Genomic DNA, 14582 nt, shown 5'->3' on the forward strand with positions numbered 1-14582 from the left:
AGTGTCTGAGATGTGCTGTTATTATAGAGAGCGCTGGGTGGGGACTGCTGGGACTTGTTGTTCTACTGATGCTAAAACTTTACCGATGATAATATAATATATGCATACATACTCAGGGAGGGTATGCAGGTTTTATGGCTTATGGAAGCTCTCAATGTTGTTAGATGATGAGGACCTTGATGACGTCCCGGATCTGTCAGATGGTGATGATGACGCAGCCTGGGATGATGAGGATGATGGAGGTGCTGGTGCAGAGGTCCGCTGTCTGTTCTGTGACAGGTATCTGCACTATATGGAAGTTTCCTATATACAGCCCATGTATCTTAAATATATACACATAGTATTAACCCTCTCTGCTACTTCACAGGACACAGCCGTCACCAGAAGAGACCTTCACCCACTGCCGCTCCCAGCATCGATTTGACATCCAGCAGATCATTGCGCTGCACGGTACACTGCAGAGTATTACACAATCATTGGCTGGCATGGGATTGGGGGTCCTCTATAAAGATTTTTGAGAAAGCTGGGCAACAACCACCTTGATATATTTGTGTATTTTCCATAGTAGGTTGTCACCCAGCTTTCCCATGCTTTTTAGTAAGGCTGTTATTTAGTGATCTGGGAAAAGTTGGGTGACAGAATCATTAAAGGGACAGTTCAGAATTGATAAATTGATCACCTGTACCTAGGATATGTGATTAGTGTCAGATTTAACCTCTTCTGATAGACTCTTAGGGGGAGACCTCTGTGTCCCTTTTACTACTTGCCAAACACACTGTATAGCGGCTTGGCTTTGCATTGCAAGTCAGGGCTATTTACACCCCTGCCTCATCTCCTATTGACCTTCTTAACCATATTTGTTAATTGTTTTCAGATCACTGGTTGCTGTCAGTGAATTTAACCATCATGTCTGTTACAGTTGAATATCAGTCAATATTTTCAAACTGTAACAAAGTCGTATGACAAATCTTTCTCCTTTCCTTAGAGTTTGTTACAATGTATCGGTATAGGTAATATTTATAAAATCTTTGATCAGATCATGAGGCACATATTCAACTAAAATAATACATTAAAGAGCAATAACCGGGTCAGATGATGCCATAGGAATGAGAACTCTGCTCACAAGAGCTAACAGTCTATGAGGGCTTTGTAATGCTCAAAGGTTACATAGTGATAAATTGTAATTTCACTGACAGCAAGTGGAGATCCTAGAAAAGGTAAGCAATGGCTTCACTTTGGGAGACCCCCCGCACCCCCTCGCCCCCTTCCAGTATTTGCTCTTATACTTACATAGGGTGCCCTGATTTTACCTAAGTGACTTCTTTGTGTCTTGTGGTTTCTTAGGTCTTGACTTCTACGGATACATCAAACTCATCAACTACATCAGATCTACAGTGAGTGTCTTGTGGTCTCCTCAGTCATGGCGAGGAGGATTAGTTTTACAGTCCCCACAATACTGATGTTACACTGTGACTTCCCTCACACACAGTTGCCATGTGTTCCTATGTGTAGTGATTTGCTTCTTGTAATTTTGTAGAGCTGCAGTGCAGAGAGTCTCACAAATGTCTCCGGCCACAAACCCTGGGACAAGGAAGAATTTTTCAAGCCAGTCATCCCAGACGATGGTTTACTTCAGTATGGTAAGCTCAGCCACAGCGAGGGATTACAGGGAAGGGTTAATTTACAATAATACAGTATCAGTACAGTATTTTGGCATTTGATAAGAAGTCCTGTCCTGATCTCATACTATAGCTTTGTTACAATGTATCAGTGCAGGCAATCTTCAGGTTACTGGTGATCTTTCTGTACCTCCGACTCTTTGTGGATACATTAAAGGACATCTAGCACCAGGATGACTGATTGTAAACCAAGCACACTGACATACTGGTGTTTGCGCCATTTCTGGCGTTATATGTGCTCTTCTTTGAGCTTCTTCTTCCCTTGTTCTTTAGAAAAAAGGTTTTAAAAATTATTTAAATGAGTCTGAGGGGCTCCAGGCTCCATAAACACCTATGGAGCCCGGAGCCTCTCAGGCTCATTTGCATAATTAAAAAACAACAGCGAATAAGGAAAAAAAGAAGAGCAGAACCTGCCAGGGGTGCACACACCAGTATGTCAGTGTGCTTGGTTTCCAATCGTTGATCCTGGTGGTAGATGTCCTTTAAATGAAATTCACCATAAAGCATGTTAAACCAGGGACACTTACTCATAGATCCAGGCACCGTGACTGTTGGAATCTTATTTGTTATTCATGGCCTGCTCCCTGCTAAAATCAACTTTTAAAATTATGTTAATGAACCTAAATGTCTTCTGGGTGTTATAGAAGCCCTCTGTGCTCAGGATTCAAAAGCGGTTGTTACTCAGCAACAGCGCGTCTCATTCTCACCCTCTTACCCCCTCACAGTGGGAGGGGGAAGTGCTCCTGCTCAATGTAACAGCATTAGCCCCCCATAGGCCTTTGGCTCACTAGCAATATTTTTCAAGTTGAGTTTAGAAGGAAGGAGGCCATGGATAACAAATATAAGAAGAATACATTTTTACCTTTTGGATTATTTTGTCAGACTTTGAAGACATGGAACCTGACGGTGGCAAGTCTTGTAACACAAATCAGTGTACTGAACCATCTCTCCAGGACCGGTTAAAGCAGGCGGAGAACCGGGCACAGGAAGCAGAAGCCAACTTGGCCAGTGCCCTTCAGGAGCTTCAGAGAATGAGGTTGGTGGTTTTATTAGGTGCATCTACCATACGGAGGACCAAATGTGATGGAGGACGGTCTATAACCAAGTGTTTTTGTATTGGATGTTGTGGTTTTTCATGGTACTGCAAGATTGCTGCACAGATGTGATTTATTTTATGTCGTTACATAATTTGAAGGAGCACAATACCAGAACTTTGGAGGTGGAGGGAGGTTTCTGCTGCAGCCAGTTGTCTTGAAGATGCCTTTGGAGTTTTATGGGGAAAGAACGTGGATGTGCTCTTGTTATACATAAAATACTGGATAGAAGGCAGCCAGTTGTCTTGCATCTTGTTACAGGATTTTTGAAGAGGAGTCTGAGCTCCTGAGACATAATTAGAGGACGGTTCCTGCTGCAGCCAGTTGTCTTTAAAAATGACTTGGAAGTTCTAGGGGGAGGGTGCCATGGCTGTGCTCCTTTAATAGATTAAGATAGGACAGACTCTACTGCAGCCAGTTGTCTTAAAGAAAATGGGAGATCCACAGAAATAGGCAGAGGTTCCTACAGCAGCCAATTGTTCTGCATCATTCAATTGGCATTGTGCTGATTAGGCACACATACGGTGGGGGAGAGTACCTGCCTGAGTTTTCTTACAACCTTTCACAGGACACGACTTGGTTCTGAGACATGTAAAGAAAATGTAGTTTTACATTTAGTAATATATAGAGACTTCCTCAAAAGATTGTGTAAAGTTGCTTCAGACCTATAATCTCCCAATTGTGACTCTAGGGATGCTGGGAGTTGTACTTCCTCACTTGATGAAAGCCACAAATGGGCGGTCAGTGCTCCAGCCATTCGTAATATTATTAGGGAACTTAATATGTGGTTTAGAAGTTATATATGACCCTCACAGGGAGTCCTACATTCTTAAAGGACATCTACCACCAGGATGAAGGACTGTATGCAAATGAGCCTGAGGGGCTCCAGGCTCCATAGGTGTTATTGAAGTCTGGAGCCGCTCTGGCTCATATGTATGCAATCCTTCATCCTGGTGGCAAATGCCCTTTAAAAGGATTGTCTCATTGCAAACAATCTTTTTTAATATTAAAGCTGCTCTTAGATCTCCTTAAAATGTGAGTTGTAGGGGTTGTCATCGAGGAATGTTGTTGTTGAGGACATATATCTGCCTAATGTGCATTTTGTGGGATATAATGGAATGAGAAGAGGACGGATGCAGTGCGGCTTCACCCTGTGGCCACTAGGGGGAGGCAGTGTTTGCCTGCAGTCCCTCTATAGACCGCATGGACTCGTCCCATCTGTAGGCACTCGTTCTGTCCTCATCTCTTCATTTCCACGGTTCAGTAATCCTGTCTCTGGGGTATGTTTGAAATTGATTACAGACAACTTGCGCAGGATTTTGTGATGAACGCAGATGTCAGATGTGGTTCATCTTCCGCTGGGGCCATCGCAGACCTGGATGAGAATGAGGACGGCGCGTACTTCGGCTCCTACGGGCACTTCGGGATACATGAAGAGATGTTAAAGGTTAGAGCAGAACACAGGTGTTGGGACTCTTATTCCAAGAGGGTTAATCATACAACATGACGGTGCCAATCACCCCCTGTGACGGGAATAATAATGCCACGCCGCGCACTAAGCAGCCGCTGTCCTGACAGCACAGACATATTATAGCGCAATGTGATAACTTGGTAAAGATGAGTGAGCATCAGACCAGTGGCTGCGGTAAAATGTCACCCATTTTTACTCTTGTCTGGGAAAGCTGGGTGACAAATATGGCTTCCGATATGGCTCCAGGTGAGTTGTTACCCAAGACTTCTGAACGTTATATCTGTCTCATCTTGCATTGAGAATTCACAGGAGTCTGGGAAAGATGGGTGGGTGCCATATTTGTTGTCATCCAGCTTTCCCAGAAATGAATAAGACTTTAGGAAAGCCGGATGACCACCCATGTGGGATCTTTACAGGTGGCCATATTGGTTATTACAGATCTAATCAATTCAGTTTATTTCTGGTTAATGCAGTCAATATGGCCTTTAGTATAGCTCCTGCTTGAGCAGTCGCCCAACTTTTCCAGATGCAGCCTCAACCAAGTTGAGGTTATTCTATGGATTCAACACTGATTATGGCCTGATTATCCAGAGCCGGATTATGAAAATTGGATTAGCCGGATTTCCAGATAATCAGGTACCGGTTTATTAGAATATTATGTAATTACTCATTAAGCAATGTTCCAATAGATAAAGTAGACGTCTTAGTGTTATGTGACCCCCTGAGTTGCATTCATCGTCACAGTTTATAGCTAGAAATGTAACATCTTGGGTGAATTGTCCTTTAAATGGAGTCGCTCACCCGGGAGACTTGTCTGTATGCGGTCCCTCTTGTACCTAGTACATGTGGCGGCTGTTATCTGCGTAGAGACACGACCGCGGGGACGCGCTGATTTTTCCCATGTCGCCGTGCGGCTCCTTCTGTAGTACAGCCCAATGTTCTTTGTTTTCTGTCTTAGGGGGGCGATAAATTACCAGAATTTATGATGTATAGAAGCTGCAAAAAGACAATTCCCTTTAAATCAGAGAAAACCTTGAGCGCTGTCCTCTAGCTGCAGAAATATTCTGTGAGCGCCCGCCCCCTACTACAGCCAGGATCCGCAGTGTATAATATACACCACTGATACCTTGTATTCTCCATGGAACCTTCCAACTGATACAGTGTAACGAAGCTGAGCTAAGATGTAGATATGAGGATCCGCAGTGTATAATGTACACCACTTGTATATTGTACACTCCATGTATACTTCCCACTGACACAGTGTAACGAAGCAGAGCTAAGATGTAGATATGAGGATCTGCAGTGTATAATGTTACACCACTGATACATTGTACACTGCATGGAGCCTTCCCACTGATACAGTGTAACGGAGCCATTCTAAGATGTAGATATGAGGTTCAGCAGTGTATAATGTACACCAGTCATTGTACACTCCATAGAACCTTCTCACTGATACAGTGTAACAAAGCTGAGCTAAGATGTAGATAGGAGGATCCGAAGTGTATAATATACACCACTGATACATGGTACACTGCATGGAGCCTTCCCACTGATACAGTGTAACGGAGCCATTCTAAGATGTAGATATGAGGTTCAGCAGTGTATAATGTACACCACTGATAGATTGTACACTCCATAGAACCTTCTCACTGATACAGTGTAACAAAGCTGAGCTAAGATGTAGATATGAGGAACCACTGATACATTGTACACTACATGTATTCTTCCCACTGATACAGTGTAACGAAGCAGATTTAAGATGTAAATATGAGGATCTGCGGTCTATAATATTCACCACTGATACATTTTACGCTGCACGGAATCTTCATACTGATACATGGAATTGCCCATGAAACCCTCATACTGATACATTGTACGTACCATACATTATGTTCACTGATACAATGTAACAAAGCAGAACTAAGCTATGAGTAGCCGTGGTGTATAATATTCACCACTGATACATTTTATACTTCATGGAATCTTCACACCGATACAATGTATTAACCATAAAACCCTCATAGTGATACATTGTTCAAGCCACGGAACCTTAACGCTGATGAGATGTAAATGTGAGTGAATGGAAGATCCTTATCTGAATGGGTATTTCCTCTACGCTACATCTTAATCCATGGCTTAGTGCAGGGGAGGGTGAATATAAAATAGGGGACACCTTGTTTAAAATACAGTATTTAATAACTTTTTTTATTACGGTATTTAATTTAAATTGTTTAAAATCCATCCATAATAAAAAATAAATTAAAAAAATGCCTTTTTATTCATACTTTCAATCTACTTTTTTTTTTCTTTCCATCTTTAGCTTTTTATTTGTATTTTATTTAATATTTTCTTTCTTTTGTTCCTTTTTTTTTTTTTTTTTTTTTTTTTTTTATAACAATTTTTTAAAATTTACGAAGACATTTATTTTTATTCCTTTACCAATATGTTTAATTAAATTCTGAAGGAAAAATACGTATATTTATCATACTTTTTTTAAAAAAAAAAATTTGGGCTGTGGAAAGCTGGGGACAACTTTTGGCCTAAAATTGATCTTTACCCTAAACTCTCCTGCATCACCCTATTTTGTCTGCTCCTTTGACCTTCCATGACCTTGGAGGGGAAGAACCTGTTGTGAATACTATTTCATGCCATGGTCACATGAGATGTATTAATGTAGTTAAACCTCTGCCTCATCTCCCCCCCCCCCCCCCCCCCGAGAATAGATATTCCCTAAAAATAAAAAAGTTCATGTAAATACATCATGTGATCTACTAATATCATGTAATTCTTTTTTCAGGCTTTTAGTCACTACAACCCCACTCCCACCATTACCAACACCCCCCACCCCACCCCCCTCAGGGTTAAATGTTGCTTTGTAAATCCGACCGATTTGCTGACGCCACAAAAAAGTGGCAAAGGTTTAGGCGTCAATTGAGAAATCATCGTAGCGGAAAATATTTGGATTTCTTCATGAACTGTGCTCTGAGCTTCAGTTAATCGATTGAAAGCTTTGCGGTTCAGCTCTCCGCTCCAGCACACGTGGCTATTAATTTGCTGCTCTTTGGTGGGGGGGTCACCTGGAAGCAGAGGGCGACGTGTGATTGGCTGGGAGATCTGCGGGTGCTAGTCTGTATCCCAACCATCCTAACGCACGGGCGCCATCTCCAATAATACAGTGTGGAGGGGTGTAAAGTCAGCCATATAAGACGAGACTCACCCAGCTTTCCTGTACTCCTGATTGCCTGGCTCTGCATTCTTCTTCAGTGCTAAGTCACGCATTCCTGCTCTTCAAACGTGGACAAAAGGGCAGCTATATTGGTAGATTGCCTAGAATTTTTTTTTTTTTTTTACTTTTACCCCATAAAAACCATTATAATGTGTGTGTGTGTGTGTGTATATTATATATAATTTTAAAAAACGCAAATATAAAAAAATATATATATTTAATAAAAAATAATTGATATTTTTTTTTCGATAGTTGTACAAAAAATGCTATATATATTTATTATTATATATATATATAGCATTTTTTTGTACAACTGAAAAAAATATCAAGTATTTTTGTTGAATATATATTTTTTATTTTTTATTTTTTTTTATTATTATTTCTGCTATGTCCAGCAAACATTGTGGAGTCTTTCTGGTCTCCCTGGATACTATATTATCCCATAGCCCAGATTGGGGCTGATGACAGGGTGCAAAATTGGTCTTCTAGAAAAAAAAAAATGAATTTTACAAATTTGGGGGTTTTTTATATTTATTTATTTTTTAATTTTAAGAGCCTTTTTGAGAATTGAGTAGTGTCCTGTCTCGAAACAGAAACTGAATCACCCTGCAAATAACTTTCTTCTTTTCTTTTACTTAAGAATCCCTACACATTAAAAAGAAACACAAATAATGAATTAAACACAAATTAATTCACACATTCTACTATTTTCGAATTTTTATTTGACCGTTGATATTTTTCTGCATAGGGCAAGTATTGTGTGTTTTTTTTTTTTTGATTTTTTTTTTTTTATACTTTTTAATTTTTTTTTTTTCTGCCTTTTTTATCCCATTGAAGAACATTCTAACAAACCTCACCCCTGAGTGATGATGGTTGATAGCAGGGAACAGTAGTGGAATCTTAAAGTAGTTTCATAGTACGGTTGAAAAAAAGGCTTGTCAATCAAAGAAGGAAGGGGATGGGCAAAGCGAGGGATTTACAGGAATGAGAAAAAATACAAAAACAAAAAATATATATTTATATGTTTTTGTGTGTATATGTGCAATAATATATTATATATATATATATATATATATATATATATATATATATTATATATATTATTGCATGCACATATACACACAAAAACATAGTATATATCTATAGATAGATATAGATATATATATATTGCAAAAAATATTGTGAACATAAAATTAACCAATGCACTCCCATCATATATTACCCGGTGCAATATCGTAGACGCTCTCTGCTGAGATGTTTTTCACATAAACAATAATTTAAAAAAACCTCACAATTAAAATAAATGTATTTACCTCGATCGTCAAAAACAGAGGGATAAAAAAAAAAAAAAACCCTTTCTCTTGGAATCTGCGATTTCCTTGTCATTTTAATTGATCACCTTTGCAGAGCTTCATGCTTGAGATAACAAACCCAATTTGCATTCTATTAGTTGTAATTACCGCAGGAGACACTCGGTGATGGGAAAAAAAAAACTAACAATATCCCAGGCAGGAGCCGCCTTCTGATGGGAGAACGTTATTCCCAATTAATACAGTTTTTTTGGGTTTTTTTGTTTGTTTTTGTATATATATTTTATAAAATAGTCAACTTTTTATTTGACTTCTCAGTGACCATTTTTATTATTTTGCATTTAGTTGTATTTTTTTTACTGAAAATCACATAGGATTTTTTCTTTTTCATATCTAAATTGACAATTTTTTTTTTTTTTTTAAAACTACTCATGGTAAAACGATGCCCTCCTTTTTACATAATGATCACAACCGGAGATTTTTTTAAAAAATTTTCCTTTTTTTTTTTTTTTTTTTTCCCTGTAAAAATATTTATTTTGTTCAGAATAAAAAAAAAACTTATTCTTGTTTGTTACTTTTTATTTCATTTTTTTTTTTTTTCAAAGTTTTCTTTTATATAATTTTTAATGATTTTTTTTTTATTATTTGTTTTAAAGGACGCAGTCCGGACGGAGAGCTACAGGAACTTCATGTACCAGAATTCAGATCTATTTAAGGACAAGGTGAGGAGTGGTGGATGCGGCGGCTGAGCAGGCGCGGGTCACATCTGAGTGGTGCGCCGGTGACAGCCGCTGATTTAATATGCTGGTGCAGGATAACTGCGAGGAGCCAGGGTGCTGAGTGCTGATAACGGGGGATTGGTTTTATTTTCTGCCCTTTTATTTATGAACAAGAGGATGAGAGTCAGGATTGTGTGTGGGGGGAAGTGAGAGCTTTACTGTACGGAGGGGAGGCTTGTAATGGAATGATATGTTATGTCCTAGCTTCAGAAATAAACGTGTATTTAACTTAAAAAAAAAAAAAATAAAAAAATAAATGTATAAAAAAGATGTACAATAATTCACACAGTAATCCATCCTATAGGGAGTAATATGCACAGATTATGCAGGGATTATGCGCACGGTGATTCCAACATGCAGGAATAAAGCCCATGGTGATGCCACCGTGAAGGGATTTTCCACAGGGTGATGCCAGCGTGCAGGGATTATGCGCACGGTGATGCCAGCGTGCAGGGATTATGCGCACGGTGGTGCCAGCGTGCAGGGATTATGCGCACGGTGGTGCCAGCGTGCAGGGATTATGCGCACGGTGGTGCCAGCGTGCAGGGATTATGCGCACGGTGGTGCCAGCGTGCAGGGATTATGCGCACGGTGGTGCCAGCGTGCAGGGATTATGCGCACGGTGGTGCCAGCGTGCAGGGATTATGCGCACGGTGGTGCCAGCGTGCAGGGATTATGCGCACGGTGGTGCCAGCGTGCAGGGATTATGCGCACACTAATGTCACAGGCATCTTTTAAGATGCAGAAGGATTAACTACTAAAGTCTTTTTGTTTTTAGTCTTGCAGAACAGACATTTGGATATTAATTTCTGAAAGTATCTATGACCTGAAGAGCTGACACTTTATTGCACTTGTGTTATGATGCTGTGTGTCTGGTATTAGGAGTGTCTGTGTTATATGACTATTTCCTAATCCTTCCCTGAGCTCAGTAGTAAATCCTGTGTAAGTAATGTTCACGCTCTCCGTCCGGCGCTTGAGCCGGGGTGCGTGTCGCCAGGCCATGCTGTGCCGTCATCTGCTGCCGTCTCGCCAGCCGCAGTCGCCTTGCTGCAATCCTCAATTATAGCAGGACGTTTCGCTCTGCAGAAGCCGTTTCTCACTTGGTTCTGTACCCTGTGGATTCTGCTCAGCCGCATGTAAAGAGCCATCATTAACCCCTCTGGTTACAAGGTTACTTGCACTTTTTAAATGTTTTTTTTTACCTTTCTTTAGTCAGTACAGCATTTTTATTTATTTATTGATGCTTATATGAAATCCATGCCTTGTGGACACACAGAACCACATGAAATGGGTATAACAGCACATAATAGTGATCCATACATCAGCCTGATAAACATGTAGCGTCCAGGCTTAGCCTTAGGTATAGAGCAGAGAAGGACTTAAAGTAGACCTTTCAACACCTCCTCCAACTCATTGTATCCAAAAATAGGGTTAAAATTATTACAGGGCCGATAGTCGTTACAGGGAGGGAACTGAGAGAACTGTGCAGCTGTATGTGGCCAGCAGCACAGTACTCTCAGCCCCCTCTCTGTAGTGAATGCAGTTTGTACTCAACCTTGTTTTCCAGACCAATATGGACGCCTGGAGAAGTGACTAACCACTGGACTCCATATATGCAGCATTGGAATTGGAATGTCCTAATAAGGGTAACTGTAATCTACTTTTTAAAGGGGATTATTTGAAGATTCCCAGTAGTGGTCATTAGAATGGTAGTGCTGAACGTTCAGTGATCAGTCACTTCTACAGCCTTTTGGACCTGTTACAGGAGACTGAACACAAACTGATAATACAATTCACTATAGGGAGGGGACTGAGAGAACTGTGCAGCAGTAATAATGGCCATCAGCACAGTTCTCTCAGTCCCCTCTCTGTAGTGAATTATATGATCAATTTTTGCACTGAGCCTTCTGTTACAGAATAAGGAAGCCTGGAGAAGCGAGAAACTACTGGACTCCTTCTATGCAGCTATGCCATTCCAATAAACGCCACTAGAAATCTCAAAATTAACACCTTCACTACCGAAGGCGAGCAAGGAAACCGGAATTTAGACCTTTCTCCACCAGCATCAACCCCAAATGTTTGCATTCTTTAACAACTGCCGCAAAACTGATTATTTTCTTTTAAGTTCCCAAGCAATGGCTGTTTCCTATTCTCTACTTTCTAGTGGGTGGAGCTAGACTGTCTTCTGTTGCTCAGGTCCACCCACTTGGCAGTGTAAAGCCTAGTCATCAAAATATTAGCATACTGATTAGGCTTAGTGCTCAGTGTGTTAATTAGACACACTTCTGTTAAATGGGTTGTCCTTGGCTTAAGCAGACAGGCTGGCTCCACCCATATGACTCTAGAATACTTAAAATAATAATATTGATTGTTTGGGAAAGGTGGGGTCTAGCAAGAAAATCAGTGGAGCAAATTTTACAAGATTAAAAGATTTGGAGTTAATGGAGGTAGTTACAGGTCCCCTTTAAGAAGTAGTTTCCAGTTTCCTTGGTGGTCTGCAGTAGTGAAGGATGTAATTTTGTTATTCTCAGTAGTGGGCGTTGGAATGGTGGTGCTGCATACATGGAGTCCTGTGATTAGTCGATTCTCTATTGTCCTGTTATGGAAGGCTGAGCACAAATGGATCATAGAATTCACTACAGGCAGGGGACTGAGAGAACTGTGCTGATGGACATTCACAGCTGCACAGTTCTCTCTGTCCCCTCCCTGCACCCGTTCATTAAGCAAAATATCTGTTGCCTATTTCATTATGCTATGCTGGTCCTTGTCTTTCGAGTTGATGCCAAATCTATTTAAATAAATAGTCCTGACCTGCTACACCGGACACAGCCTATGGGTAAGAGTGGCGCTATTTATAAAAAATAAAATGAATTAATGTACTTTTATGACTATGCAAATATTGTATTATAATTTTTGTGTCATTGTCATAGGAATCAGTCTGTCATAAAACTTGGTAGTCTTACCCACTGACACTTGGTTACTGACACACTGTTACTACCATTGGTCTTAAAGGGTTAATACGTTGTAACTCCTCTCTGCTGTGATAGATTATACAGATGGTTTCTATGATTGCAGAGATTTATGTTCGTGGGGTCCTAGCAGGTAATTTCATGCTACTGGTCGCCGACTGTGATGGAAATTTGCTAAGAGTTTCTGCTGTGGCACATTGCACCAAAAAATAGTTTTGATGCTGTGTCATGTATAATGGGAGACTTTTAAGCCGCTCCGCAACGATGGAGCGGAAGAGAAGTAGGTAAGAGGTGTAAAATGTGCAAAATTATCAAAGTGGGGTCATCAAGTGACCCTAATCCTTTCTCTTGATCTCCCTGGCTCAGTAGGTAAGAGCACATGTGACTATGATATTGACCTATAGTCATCTCTTGCACAGGTTGTTCTTGACGTTGGTTGCGGTACTGGAATCCTGTCAATGTTTGCCGCGAAGGCCGGTGCCAAGAAAGTCTACGGTGTTGATCAGTCCGAGATCATCTACCAGGCGATGGACATTATCCGGTAAGAGAGCGTAAAGCTGGGTCCAGTGCTGTGTGTTGTTAGTAGCAACAGGACTGTGAAATATGGCATAATATTCCAGGATTGTAGAACTGTGGGTGTGTCCTTACACTGCTGTGCTCTGTTTGCTCTGCAGCCTGTCTTATGTATTGTCTCTGGACAGATGTGTAATCATATTGCTGTGTATGTTGTTAGTAGCAGAAGGACTGTGAAATATGGAATTATATTTCGGGATCATTGAACTGTGGGCAAGTCCTTGCACTGCTGTGCTCTGTGCTCTCTGCAGCCTGTCTTATGTATTGTCTCTGGACAGATGTGTAATGATATCGATGTTATGTTGTTAGTAGCAGCAGGACTGTGAAATATGGAATTATATTTCGGGATCGTAGAACTGTAGGCATGTCCTTACACTGCTGTGCTCTGTTCTCTCTCCATCGAACTGTTCCATGGCATCTTTACTTTGACTGTTGTTGTATTCAACCAGTGAAGCAAAGGGAACATACTGTAAAGAAGTTCAATTCAGAGAGCACAGCTGGCACTTGGAGAAGCTACAATCCTGCAATATAGATCTATATGTCACAGTCCTGCTGCTACTAAAAACATACACAATGGTCTGATTACACAGCTCTTCAGGAACAATACCTAACACTGACTACAGAGAGCACAGCAGCTATAATCATGGAATATAAATCTGTACTTCACAGTCCTGCTGCTACTAATACACACAAAGATATGCTGACACATCTTTCTAGGGACAATATCTAACACTGGCTGCAGAGAGCACAGAGCACAGCAGTGTGAGGACATGCCCGCAGTTCAGAAGCTGCAATCCGGGAATGTAGATCCATATTTCACAGCTCTGCTGCTACTAACAACATGCACAAAGGTCTGATTACACATTTCTCCGGGGACAATACCTAACACTGGCTTAAGAGAACACAGAGTACAGCAGCTACAGTTCTGGAATATAAATCTACACTCACTGGCCACTTTATTAGGTCCACCATGCTAGTAACGGGTTGGACCCCCTTTTGCCTTCAGAACTGCCTCAATTCTTCGTGGCATAGATACAACAAGGTGCCGGAAGCTCCTCAGAGATTTTGGTCCATATTGACATGATGGCATCACACAGTTGCCGCAGATTTGTCGGCTGCACATCCATGATGCGAATCTCCCGTTCCACCACATCCCAAAGATGCTCTATTGGATTGAGATCTGGTGACTGTGGAGGCCATTTGTGTCCAGTGACCTCATTGTCATGTTCAAGAAACCAGTCTGAGATGCTTCCAGCTTTATGACATGGCGCATTATCCTGCTGAAAGTAGCCATCAGATGTTACAGGGGACATTGTGCTCATAAAGGGATGGACATGGTCAGCAACAATACTCAGGTAGGCTGTGGCGTTGTACCAAGGGGCCCAAAGAGTGCCAAGAAAATATTCCCCACACCATGACACCACCACCACCAGCCTGACCCGCTGATACAAGGCAGGATGGATCCATGACACCAGCACCAC

The 14582-nt window shown here is 41.0% G+C and overlaps 1 protein-coding gene across 2 annotated transcripts in view; it reads left to right on the forward strand.

Annotated features, from left to right (window-relative positions):
* The window catches only part of PRMT3 (protein arginine methyltransferase 3), a 70181-nt gene that overhangs the window by 135 nt on the left and 55464 nt on the right, over positions 1-14582 (forward strand). The window contains exons 2-9 of one of the 2 annotated variants that reach the window (XM_072118930.1): positions 165-279; positions 368-450; positions 1345-1394; positions 1538-1640; positions 2562-2715; positions 4076-4220; positions 9437-9502; positions 12948-13069. In XM_072118930.1, coding sequence (XP_071975031.1) covers positions 165-279; positions 368-450; positions 1345-1394; positions 1538-1640; positions 2562-2715; positions 4076-4220; positions 9437-9502; positions 12948-13069 — 838 coding nt within the window. Of the gene's footprint in view, positions 1-9; positions 280-367; positions 451-1344; positions 1395-1537; positions 1641-2561; positions 2716-4075; positions 4221-9436; positions 9503-12947; positions 13070-14582 lie in introns of those variants that run through there. The other variant, XM_072118928.1, reaches the window with a different exon arrangement.

The sequence above is a fragment of the Engystomops pustulosus genome, chromosome 7 (assembly GCF_040894005.1).
Source record: "Engystomops pustulosus chromosome 7, aEngPut4.maternal, whole genome shotgun sequence".
Classification (NCBI taxonomy): Eukaryota; Metazoa; Chordata; class Amphibia; order Anura; family Leptodactylidae; genus Engystomops; species Engystomops pustulosus.